At 38.4% G+C, this 13,078-nt stretch overlaps 1 protein-coding gene across 1 annotated transcript in view; it reads right to left on the bottom strand.

Annotated features, from left to right (window-relative positions):
• Positions 1-9,562: 9,562 nt before the first annotated feature.
• LOC150078353 (Fanconi anemia group I protein homolog) overlaps positions 9,563-13,078 on the bottom strand; it is a 195,476-nt gene continuing 191,960 nt past the window's right edge. The window contains exon 9 of the mRNA XM_090385263.1: positions 9,563-9,671. Within this exon, the coding sequence (XP_090241389.1) occupies positions 9,630-9,671 (42 nt within the window). The 3' untranslated portion in view covers positions 9,563-9,629. The remainder of the gene's footprint in view (positions 9,672-13,078) is intronic.

The raw sequence follows: 13,078 nt of genomic DNA, 5'->3' as shown, positions 1-13,078 counted from the left end.
AACTTTCTCAAAGTGATAAAGCCCAAGAAACCTATAGGGAAAAAGAAATTCAAAGAAGAAAAAATTAGTCAAGAAACACTTGTTATGATGAACCGAAGGCGGAAAATGAAGAGCAAGATAAACACTGACAAGGAGAAAATTGAGTATACTGAATTATGCAAAGCCATTAGAAAGAGACTCAGAGAGGACATAAGAAGATTTAACACAAGAAAAGTAGAACAAGCATTAAGGGAAAACAAAGGATTTAAATCAGCAGCCATGAGCAGGAACACAGAAAGACAAATGATACTGAAACTGAAGAATAGCGACGGTGTACTTATAAACAGCAGAGAAGGCATAATTCAAATAGCAGAAGACTACTATAGAGAATTATACAAGGAGCGAGGGAATGATACCAGCAGTGGGGAAGATGGATTGCAAAGTAGCAACACATACGACATACCCGATATTCTTCCTGATGAGGTAGAACATGCATTGAAGAAAATGAAGAATCGGAAAGCCCCGGGGGAAGATGAAGTTACTGTAGAGTTGTTAAAATTGGGAGGAAGAGACATAACACAAAAACTGACAAGGCTCTTCACAAAGTGCATTAGAAAAGGTGTGATGCCTATGCAGTGGAATAATGCAATCATAGTTTTGCTGCATAAGAAAGGAGATAAATCAGAAATTGCAAATTATAGACCAATTAGCTTGTTATCCCATATCTACAAGTTGTTCACAAGGATCATTACTAACAGATTAGAAAGAATACTTGATGAGAATCAACCGAAAGAGCAAGCTGGCTTTAGGACAGGATTCTCAACTATGGATCACCTTCACGTAATGTCACAGCTAATGGAGAAAGCAAATGAATATAAAACACCATTATGCCTGGCATTCGTGGATTATGAAAAGGCATTTGACTCCATACAGCATAAGGCAATGTTTCGGGCACTGGAAAGACAAGGCATAGATACTCCATATATTATGATTTTGAAGAAAATATATGAGAGTGCTACATCCTTTATTAGACTAGACAAAGACAGTAGCAAATTTAAAATCGAGAAAGGAGTTCGACAAGGAGACACAATATCTCCGAAGCTGTTTACTGCTGCCCTTGAGGAAGCTTTCAGAAGATTAGACTGGTCGCAGAAAGGAGTCAATGTGAACGGAGAGTACCTAAACCATTTACGATTTGCAGATGACATTGTGGTCATAAGCCACGATCCCAAAGAATTAGAGGAAAATCTTAATCAGTTATGCACAGTTAGTAAGGATTTTGGACTAAAGATGAATATGGCTAAAACAAAAGTAATGATGAACAAGTATGCCACGGAAAGGGAAATAATGATTGAAGGAGCAGTAATTGAAAAGGTGGAGTCATATACTTATCTGGGACAAGTTATTAGCTGTAATAATGATAAATGGCTGGAAGTCAGGAGAAGAATAAATTTTGGATGGATAGCATTCAGGAAATATAGTCACATACTGAAGAGCAATATCCCAGTTTGTCTGAAACGTAAAATAATGAATCAATGTATACTCCCCACCATGACTTATGGAAGTGAAACTTGGGCACTCACCAAAAGAATGGAAGAGAAGCTAAGAACTACACAGCGAAGAATGGAACGAATTATATTGGGAATCAGACTGTTAGATAAGAAGAGAAACACATGGATTAGGCAGCAAACTCAAGTAAAGGACATTCTTATCAAAACTAAAGAACTAAAATGGTCTTGGGCAGGACACATAGCTCGAAGACATGATGACAGATGGGCTAAGAAAATAACAGAATGGTACCCAAGAGGAGCTAGAAGAAAACCTGGAAGACAAAGGCGGAGATGGATAGATGAAATTCATGAGTTTTTGAGTAGTAAATGGATGGCCAGTGCTCAAAACAGAAGGAACTGGAAAGTTGCTGGAGAGGCCTTCATCCTGCAGTGGATTGAAAACGGCTGATGATGATGATCAATCTGTATAAGGCAATGGTCAGGCCACGCCTTGAGTACTGGGTACCGTTCTGGAGGCCTCATTTTAGGAAGGATGTATATTTACTTGAGCGTGTACAGAGAAGGGCAACAAGATTGGCGAGGGGAATGAAGGGATCCTCTTACCAAGAGAGGCTTAAGTTCTGCAAATTGCAGTGGCTGGAGACTAGGCACCTGCGCGGTGATCTGATTGAGGTATATAAGGCCTTGAATGGGTTGAGCACGGTTGAATTCTGATGGGATCCTTCCACTTGTTCAGATTACGAACCTAAGGGGGCATAAATTCAAATTAAGAAAAGACAGATGTAGAATAGATGTAGAACTTGCTTTCTTGCATCACATGCCACTACTACTACACACACACACACAAAAATTACAACAGTATTTCTTATTATTGTTTTTAAATAATTTTAGAAACTGTGCTGTTGCATAAGGTGATTTTTCCCCCCATTATAATGTGAAGAAGCTTGTCAATTAGCAGTTTTAAATGGTATTATAATTGCAACAGTCAATACTCTAGTATCATGTGTAAGCTAAGAAGACAGAATATGCTGACAATGGACTTGAATTATGTCAAAATTCAACAAAAAGTTTCTTCCTTCATATGTATCTACTGTAATTTTCAGGAAATATTTATGAAGGAAGGTTGTCCCAAAGAATAGAAGGAATAAACATCGAAGAAACAAAATTTAAATCATTCAGTTTCAAAGTGTGGTGCTATTGAAGTGTTCATGGAAATATCTACATCAGAAACAACACTTGAATGCAGAAAATTTTTAAAGAATGGATCATTTCAAATGCATCCATTTATTTACAGATTGTCTTAACCTTACACTGTGCTGCCATCTGTTTCTAAGCAATTGTAAGCACATATTATAATATATGAAAGCAGTAGTAGCAGAGGCATGATGTAAGAAAGCAAGCTTATGCAGCACCAGCAAAAAAAACCAAACCCATTTCGCACATTCATTTCCTTTAAAGGTTTGTCCAGTCCTCCTTGAATTTATTTAAGCTAGTAACTTCCACGACAAATGGAAGTTTGTTCCAGCAATCAACTACCCGCTGGCTAAAGGCAAATTTCCACACATCTATTCTACAATTGTCTTTCCTCAATTTAAATTTATGCTCCCTCAAGGTTGTAACCTGAGCAAGAGGAAGAATCCCAGAATCCCTGCTCAACCCATTCAAGGCCTTACATACCTCAACCACATCACATCAAAGGTGCCTAATTCTCCAGACACTGCAATTTGCAGAACCTAAGCCTTTTTTGTTAAGACCAGCCCTTTGTGCCTCTCAACGATCTTGTTGGCCTTCTCTGTACTTGTTCCAACAGCTCTACATCCTTCCTAAAATGAGGTCTCCATACCTGTATGCAGTACTCAAGGTGTGGCCTGACCATTGCCTTACAAGGGGATAATCACCTCCTTGTTCCTGCCACCAAACTTCCTGTATATCACTGAACAGACTCCATGATCTGGTCTGGCAGCCTGTCTGCACTAATCAGAAAATTTCATATCTGCCTGCACAATTACCCCCAGGTCTTACTCATTCTCCACTTCCCTGAGTGTAGTACCACATAGTTGGTATGTTTCTTTTGGGTTAGTAGTACCCATCTGTAAAACTTTTCTAGATCCTGTTGCAGTAGCACATTACTGCAAACTTGAATATTCAGCCCGATATAACTTCACTATCATTGATAGATATCCAAAGTGTAATGCCAGAGCTTGCATTTGGGCATCACGCAACACAGCGGCAACCCCCAAGGCAGAATGTGCTGGACCCAAAGGAACTAGTAGTTGTTGGTGACTCTATTGTCAGGGAAACGGGAAACATGCTTTGTAAAGAGGATAGGTGGAACAGGACCAGAGTATGTCTGCCAGGGGCAAAAGTTGATGACGTTGTAGAGCGGATATCATCTTTTCAGGGCACAAAAGGTGATATAGTTGTACTTGTTGGCACTAATGATATTAAGGGTAGGAGACTGGCGGTTGTTATTGTTATTTGGTTTTTAGGAGCATTAGCAACTAAGGCCATATTGCTCTGGGAATATGCGGTGGTCATTCCCTGACCTTTCCGCATCCTCCGTATTTGGTGGTGACGGGCTCGAACCCCGGTCTAATCAAGAAGCATGTGCTACGCACTCTGGCTACGGAGGAGACTGGTGGTATTACTTAACAAGTACAGGTCACTGTTGAAAAAAAGCGGTGAATTAGGGTTGAATTTGAAGGTGTCTGCAATTCTGACCAGACACGATAGGAGGGAGTATATGATGAGAGCCCTGTTGATCAATTCGGCCCGGGAAAGATTGTGCAAGGCTCAAGGGGTACAATTTTTTTCAGCCTGGTCTGTACTTGTTAACAGGAGAGACTGCTTCTACAGGGATGGGATACGCTTAAATAGAAAGGGTGCAAGAATGTTTGCTGATGCTATTGAGGCAATTTTAGGTGGGTCGGAAAACTGCTAGATTGGGGGGGAACAAGGATTAATAGATTAACAGTAGCCACTAGCAGAGGTGAAAGTGATTCTTTCACCTCTGGCAAAGGCAGAACAGACTTCCATCCCTTGTTGTGGAAGCTGATAGCCTAAATAAAAAACAGGTATTTCAAAAGAACGGAGGTATTTCCGAAACAGGTATTTCAAAAGAAAGGGGTGAAGTGGAAGTTTTTTTAATTTTTTTTATTTTTGGCTGATGCTGCATAAGCTTGCTTTCCTGCATCATATGCCTGTACCAATGCTAATGCTAATTTTATGAAGAATGTACTGATTTTGCCCAACCATACAGTCAAACTTGGTTATAACAAACATCAAGCGACCGACAAAATTTCGTTATAACCATTACTCACTATATCAGTGATGAGGTAAAACTACCTCCTATTTTTTTTTAAATTCTCAATAACTTGATAAAAAGATAGATTCGAAAAACAAAAGAAATATTAGTATATACCTACATATTATTTGTATTAATATGCTTGTATTTGGCTTCTAAATCAATCCAGCCAACCATTTTTACATATAAAATCGTCCCGTTCAAGTTCAGATTGGCTATTTAAAATCCAGCACTTCTTTGTGTAGTGAACCACTGAAGCAATGCTTCATTGACTTTCCAAACTGTTTGTTCTGCGAACTGTTTGTTACTGGTCTGCGACGAATTGGAAATTTGTCGTGGTCATTACTGGTCCCCGACAATTTGTCTGTTACCAGTTTGCAGTGGATTTCGTTGTTACATTTGTATGTTAAATCTAACTCACGAATAATTTTGACTTTTTTTGCGAATTGAGAGAGACTTTCTTTTGTTAGTAGACATGCTTCCGAAGGAAGGATTTGTTTCTAACTAATTTTACTTTAATTTGTCTTTTACTTTAATTGGAAATTTGTCGTGGTCATTACCGGTCCCCGACAATTTGTCTGTTACCAGTTTGCAGTGGATTTCGTTGTTACAGTTTGTATGTTAAATCTAACTCACGAATAATTTTGACTTTTTTTGCGAATTGAGAGAGACTTTCTTTTGTTAGTAGACATGCTTCCGAAGGAAGGATTTGTTTCTAACTAATTTTATTTTAAAATGATAGTAAAGTGATCTAAATACAAAGTTCTTAGAAGTCCTGGAATAAGTTTATGGTTCAGTGAATACAAGACATCTGTAAATAGGGTAATGCGACAAGCGGAACGGCACTGCAGTCCCAGTCCCTGAAAGGACAAGGTCATAAAATGGCTGCTAATCCGATGCGGGTGGTCATAAAAAGTCCATATTTTCATTTTTGTCTATTCCAAGAATTGGGTTTTTTTGACTATGCAAACAATTAATAATTTTTGCATAGTTACCAAAATTTGTATGGTATATCTGTATAGTACACTCATTAAAACAGTAAGCAATTGTAGGAATCGCATAAATTAAAATAATTATGGCTTTTTGCTCATTACAGTCATTATCATGTTATTCGAGCATGCTGAATGCTAATGGGATTCTTGCTCTTGCTCAGAATAATCACCTGAGAGCATGATTATTCTGAGCAAGAGGAAGTCCCTCCAAATTTGACTGTATTTGGAGGGACTGAGCATTCAGTTTGGGTTGATATTGAGCGTAGCCATTGAGTAACTGACGTAGATGATTTTGTAGGAATTGGAAACTTTGCCCCTTGATATGACATTTTGCTCTATCTTCCTAGTTCATTTCACAAATATACATGGTCTCAGTTCTAATCTCAACGATGTCCATTTCCGCTTACAGTCTGCCAAACCCTATGTATGTTTTCTGAGAGAATCTCAGTTATTGGTTGATTCAACCACTGCTCATCTCAGTTGCCCAAATTATTCGCTGTATGATTCCTTTCGCCTCAAAGGTGGTACTTGTGCATATGTCCATTCCGATATTCCATGTCAGAGACTTGGTAATTTGGAATCTCTTCCTTTTGATCTTCTCTGGCCTATAATCTCTCTACTTCATTCTGTCAAATTCATCTGTTGTCTCTACCGTTCTCCCAACTCCACTAATCACTTGGAGCTCTTTAACTTCCTCTCTTTGCAACTTGACTTTCTCCAGTCCAACTTTCCTAACAGTGAGGTAATTTTCCTCGGTGATTTTAATGTTCACAACTCCAGCTGGTTAAGATGCTGAGGCTTTTGCAATTACTAACGATCTCACACAGATTGTTCATTTACCAACCAGAATAACCAGGTTCATTTACCAACCAATCCTAACTATACAGCCAACACGCTTGATCTTTTTCACACAAACAACCCTTCTAAGTACAAGGTTGAACTGAGTGGTTCTTTAGGCACCTCAGATCACAACTTGATGATTGTCTCTTCCTTCTATTTTATCTCATAGCTATTCCCAACCATGTTGTTTGGCATTACAGGAATGCAAAATGGAATGACCTGCGAGATTTCTTTTCTTCTTTCCCTTGGTCGGATTACTGTTTCAAAACTTCGGATGTCAATGTTTGCTCAGATCATGTCAGTGAAATTATTCTTGTAGGAATGGAATCCTTTATTCCACACTCCATGACCGTGGAGTGTGAAATAAAGGATTCCATCCCTACAATTAAAATCTCGGCCTTTATCTAAACCTTTGTTTTCCAGTAAATGTAACTAAGGCTGTTCGAAAGAAGAAAGTTGCATATCCTAATTGGCTTGTTTCCAATTCTTCAATTTCATTTTCCCGCCTACACCAAAGCTCACAACAATTGTAAAGCAGTTATTAATCAGTCCAAACTAGAGTTTGAATAGGCTAAGAGTAGAAAACTTGCTTCTTGCCCCAATGGTAGCCGAGCATTCTGGTCTCTTGCCAAAGCTACTGTCCGCACCTTTTGTCCATCTCTGCTCCCACCTCTGTCAAAACCAGATGGTTCTATTGTCACTTCAGCCAAGGATAAAGCTGACCTGCTAGCATCCCATTTTTCTTCCAACTCATGTATTAATGATCTAGGTAAAACACCTCCCAACATTCTCCATTCAGTGCCTCCTGTAGTCTTCCATCAAAAGGTTGTCAAAAGGATTTTGACGAATCTTGATGCTCAGAAAGCTCCAGGTCCTGATGGTATTTCTTCACTTGTTCTCAAAACCTGTACTCCTGAACTTACTGCTGTTCTTCGCCACCTTTTTTCACTTTCTTATTCCAAATGTGTTTTTCCTGTTTTCAAATTTGCTCGTATCCGGCCAGTTCCAAAAAAGGGGTGACAAATCCCTCCCATCCAATTATCGTCCCATTGTAATTACTTCTACTGTTTCTAAAGTAATGGAGAAATCAATTAATCACCAACTCTTAAACTACCTAGAAACCTTCCATCTGATCAACAATCGACGGTATGGAATCCATCAGTGTCGAGCCACTGGTGATATTCTGGTTTATGTTACCCATTTATGGACAAATTCAATGGAAAAGTTTGGTGAAACACAAGCAGTTGTTCTTGACATCTCAAAGGCTTTTGATTGTGTTTGGCATAAAGGTCTTCTAAACAAGCTTCCATCTTATGGTTTGCTAGCTATTTTTTGTAATTGGTTATTCAGTTTTCTCTCTGACTGATGGTAGATGGCTTTCTGTCTTCTAACATCTCCACTAATGCTGGAGTCTCCCAAGGTTCAGTTCTTTCCCCCAACTCTTTTTCTCTTGTATATTCATGACCTCCTTCCACTGCCCGGAAATCCTATCCATAGTTTTGCTGATGATAGCACATTGCATTCCAATTTCCAGTTTGAGAAACCATGCCCTGCTCAATCAGCTTCAACTTCTCGAATATCCGATACCAATTCCTTAAATGCCGATCTCCAGGTGATACTCCAGTGGGGCAAAGACAACTTATTTGATTTCAATTCTTCTAAAACTCAGTCCTGTCTTATATCTTGTAAAAACGATTCTTGTGCTCCTATGCTTTTCTTTGGTGACATATCTCTTTTGGGACTTATAATCTCTCTCTCTGTCTCTCTCTCTCCTGGCACAAGCACATTACAAATATTGCTTCCTCTGCATCTAAAAAACTTGATTTTTTAGATGCAGAGAAAAATCTCTTTATAGGAGTTCGAGTTGGCATGTGGGAATTCAACCAAAGGTAGATATTTTCAAGAGCCTTTCAGCATGTTCATTCATCTCCACTAATAAATCACCAGATCTTAGTCACTGAACTGTTTTTGGAGGATCAGCCACATTTTCGAGACATTTCTGAAACAAAAATGGGGAGAGCTTACTCAATGGTTGGTCTGTGGAGGAATGTAATAATAAAAAGAGAGGAGCAGAAAAATCCGTCCTTTCTTTTTTTTTGTCTTTTGGCATGGTTTGTAGTCAGGTTATCATGATCATCATATCTATCTGGATCAAAAGGTCTATAGTTGGAATGTTTTGTGTTGTCCATCATTGCTCATTTTAGCCCTGGGAGATTGGGTTTCTTAAAGCTCCAGATCTCCAATACAAGTCTAATTTCAAAAGTACATTTCTGTCTTGTCAATCATTTCGATGTGTGTATGGTACCAAGTATTACAGGTTTTAATAACTTTTATGTTTGTGGTTTCATTAAATAAATAAATAAATAAAAAAACTCCAAGTCCCATCAAGAATTTTTGAGGATCAACAGCTCTCCAAGCAAAAGTGAACCTTTTCTCTAAGATCCTCTGGAAACTGTATCAAAAATTAAAATGTCCAAAATTCAGAATCTTGCTGGAAATATGGTACTTTTGGTAACACTTTCTACTGAAAAATCTATCCCCCATCTGACATGAAATTTGATTAGTATAAATATGAAAACTCAGTGATGGAGTTAAAATCAGTTAGCAGTACAAAAATTGTAACAGATATTGATAAATTAAACCAAACAAAGACATGCAAATTTCTCATTAAACAACTTTACCACAAAATTTAAGATCTTTTTACTGTGATCATGTGGCTCATAAGGAAATCTGAAATGTAGTGGATGTATAAAACAAATTCAAAGACAGTTCTAGCCATAACTTTTAATGGTTTGGCAATGATAATAACCAATAACCTACAATAATAAATAAATAATACTGGTATATCATATTACCAAAATTAAGAGTTGAAATCTGTTCTTGACTTTGAATTTGGGTATTTTACACCTGGAAGTTTTTCTTCCTAATTTAAATTGGTGCCTTTTAACCAATCAGCTTCTTCCCCCCCACCCCCATCTATCTTCTAATTAACGACCTGACATATTAAGTATTTTTCTCTTTATCCAGATTCTCAGTTTCTTCATTCTACAAAAAAACAAAAACAAAAAACCATTTATTAATCTTATATTACATTTAACTTATATTGTAGTGTCAATTTGTAGTAAATATTCTTCTATCGTCTACTCTGATCTATACTTACACATCTCCTCATAACATAACTTAAACTTAACAAGTTCAAGCTCAATTAATCTGTAATTACATAATTACACTATTGAATGTTCGATATTGACTTAACACTGATATAATTTACTTAATGGGAATTCGGAGGAATCCTGCAAATAACAAAAAGACACCGACATTGTATCCACACACCGTTCATGGTCAATGATCAAATTGACACTGCTCGCTCCGCAGTTCATTTGATTCGTTTTGGCACCTCTAAAAAAATGAGTATTGGCAACTCGACGACCAAGTATTGATCTAGACACAAATCAACCACTGCGAGCAAAATTTGGAACTGTCTAGTGCACAGTTCCGCCTATACTTAAACTTCAAAGTTGAAAACGATTTTGTGATTTTAATCGTTTATTATTGAAATGATTACTGGAAATAGTTGTTTTCCCATGAACCAAAGGCTATGTTGGGCCTGGATGGCCCAGGCTCTCTTTAGTACTTGTATTAAATAAAGCAATTATTTTTTTATTTTTGATTACTGGAAATAGAGAATGAGTGTACTATATGCGGGACCTGTACATAAAAATATTCATTGTGTTGCATTGTTCTTCACAAAATTTCCTATGTCCATTGACTATATTAGATTTAAAAAGCTGGGGATGCTGCAGTTCTGCAGTGCCTACCAATGAGCTGCCGCTGTTGGTAATATCAGTGGCTGGTGCCACTGTATAGAATTTAAAAACTATCTGAGACTATTTTAGTCACCTTAATGAAAGCAAAAACCCTTTCCCTTATCCCAGATGGTAGTTACATCTTTGAGTAAATCCCACATCAGTACACTGTGATAACTGCCACCTAGTGGTTCCTTTATCTGCAGATTCTTAAGGCATGAATAATCACTGCTGATAATCAGATCAAGAGTATTACTCCCTCTGGATGCCTCTCGAACATGCTGCTGCTGCTGCAGAAAGAAATCCACAAAAGTCTTGCTAGTGTGTGAGCGACAAACCCACAAGTTACAGTCTATATCTGGGAAGTTGAAATCCTCCATTATAAAACATTGTTTACTGGCCCACTATTTCTCTGTACAGTTGTTCGTTGTACTCATCAGGGTCGTTAGGCCTATAACACATTCCTATTCTCAGCTTTGCTTTATCAGTGCTTGACACCAAACTAACTCAACACTGCACTGTCGACCCATGTCAACTAGATACACTTCCTTAGATTTTGTTTCTTAACCAACGGCATGACCCTCCTCCTCCTCTATCCTGTCTATCCTTTCTGTACAATGTGTACAGAAAGGATAGACAGGATAGAGAAGAATTGGAATTTGGGGAGTACCCCAAATTCCAATTTTGCATTTCTTATATTTGTGTGACACCATGTCTCTGATATCACAGCAATATCTGCCTTTGATGTCTTGACCTCATCAAATTTTTAAAAATTCATCAAATTTATTTACAATACTCCTAGCATTGGTATACATGCACTTATTCTTACTCTTATTACCCTAACACAGCCTATGTATTTACTTGTTCCATGATGACTCCCAGCAGTCCTTGAAATCCCCAGCACCTCGCTTTCCTGGTTCTGCTGCTGATTCCAATAGCAGTGCAAGAATCACATTCACCTCTGCCTGTGGCTAGAATTAATCTATTAGTCTGCGAATTCCTACCCCCTCCACCAGCTAGCAGTTTTCCAATTCACCTAACGTTGCCTCAATAGCATCAGCAAATATTCATGCACTCTTTCTTTTTTTAGTGTATCCCATCCCTGAAGAAAGAATCTCCCCTGTTAACAAGTACAGACCACACTGAGAAAAATTCTACCCCATAAACCTTTCACAATCTCTCCAGGGCCAAATTGATTGACAAGGCTCTGATCATATAATCTCTCCTATTGTGTCTGGGTAGAATTGGAGACACTTTCAAATCTAACCCTAACTGAACTTTTTTTCAACATTGACCTGTACTTATTAAGTAAATCTCCACTCTTAATGTCATTAGTGCCAAAGTGTACAACAATATCACTGTTTGTGCCCTTAAAAGATGATATCTGCTCTATAGTGTAGTAGTAGTAGTGGCATGTGATGCAAGAAAGCAAGTGTATGAGCTTATGAAGCATCAGCCAAAAAAAAAAAAATAATAAAAATAATCACACCATTCTCTTCAAATGCTTGTCCAGTTCCTCCTTAAATTGATTCAACCTATCAACTTCCACAACGACAGATGGAAGTTTGTTCCAGCAATTAACCACCCGCTGGCTAAAGGCAAATTTCCGCACATCTATTCTACATCTGTCTTTCCTTAATTTGAATTTATGCCCCCTTAGGTTCGTAATCTGAACAAGTGGAAGGATCCCATCAGAATTCAGCATGCTCAACCCATTCAAGGCTATCACTGTGCAGGTGCCTAGTCTCCAGCCACTGCAATTTGCAGAACTTAAGCCTCTCTTGGTAAGAGGATCCCTTCATTCCCCTCACCAATCTTGTTGATCTTCTCTGTACACACTCAAGCAAATCGACATCCTTCCTAAAATGAGGCCTCCAGACCTGTATGCAGTACTCAAGCTGTGGCCTGACCATTGCCTTATACAGAGGGACAATCACCTCCTTTTCCCTGCTAGCAAAATTCCTATATATCATTGACAAAACCCCATTGACCTGCTCTGGCAGCCTGTCTGCATTGCTCAGAAAACTTCATATCTGACTGCACAATTACTCCCAGGTCTTTTTCATTTTCTACTACCTTAGATGTAGTACCACACAGTTGGTACTTTTCTCTTGGGTTATCAACAACTGTACAAGTTGGAGAAGTATGGCATTAAGGGCAAGTTGCTGTTATGGATAAAGGGATGGTTGAGTGGGAGAAGACAGAAAGTAGTAATCACTGCTCTTCGTGGACTAATGTTATTCGTGGTGTCCCCCCCCCCAAGGTTCAGTGTTGGGCACATTTTTGTTTTGTATATTTATCAATGATATTGATGAAGGTATATCAGGCTTAATGTCCAAGTTTGCAGACGATACGAAGGTTGGTAGGGTTGTTAATGACAGTAAGGATGGTATGGTAATACAACAGGATCTGGAAAAGTTCAGCAGATGGGCTGAGAGGTGGCAACTGAAGTTTAAGACTGACAAATGTAAAGTGCTGCATATGGATAGCTGTAACCCCAGAGTAGCATACCAATTGTGCGGAACTACTCTCAGGGTAGTGGAGAATGAAAAAGACTTGGGGGTAATTGTGCAGTCAGATATAGTTTTCTAAGCAGTGCAGACAGCCTGCAAGAGTAGCTCATGGGGTCTTGTCAATGATATATAG

The sequence above is a fragment of the Mastigoproctus giganteus genome, chromosome 11 (genome assembly GCF_048544385.1).
Source record: "Mastigoproctus giganteus isolate SK-2022 chromosome 11, ASM4854438v1, whole genome shotgun sequence".
Lineage (NCBI taxonomy): Eukaryota > Metazoa > Arthropoda > Arachnida > Uropygi > Thelyphonidae > Mastigoproctus > Mastigoproctus giganteus.
This window is presented reverse-complemented; position numbering and strand designations above follow the sequence as displayed.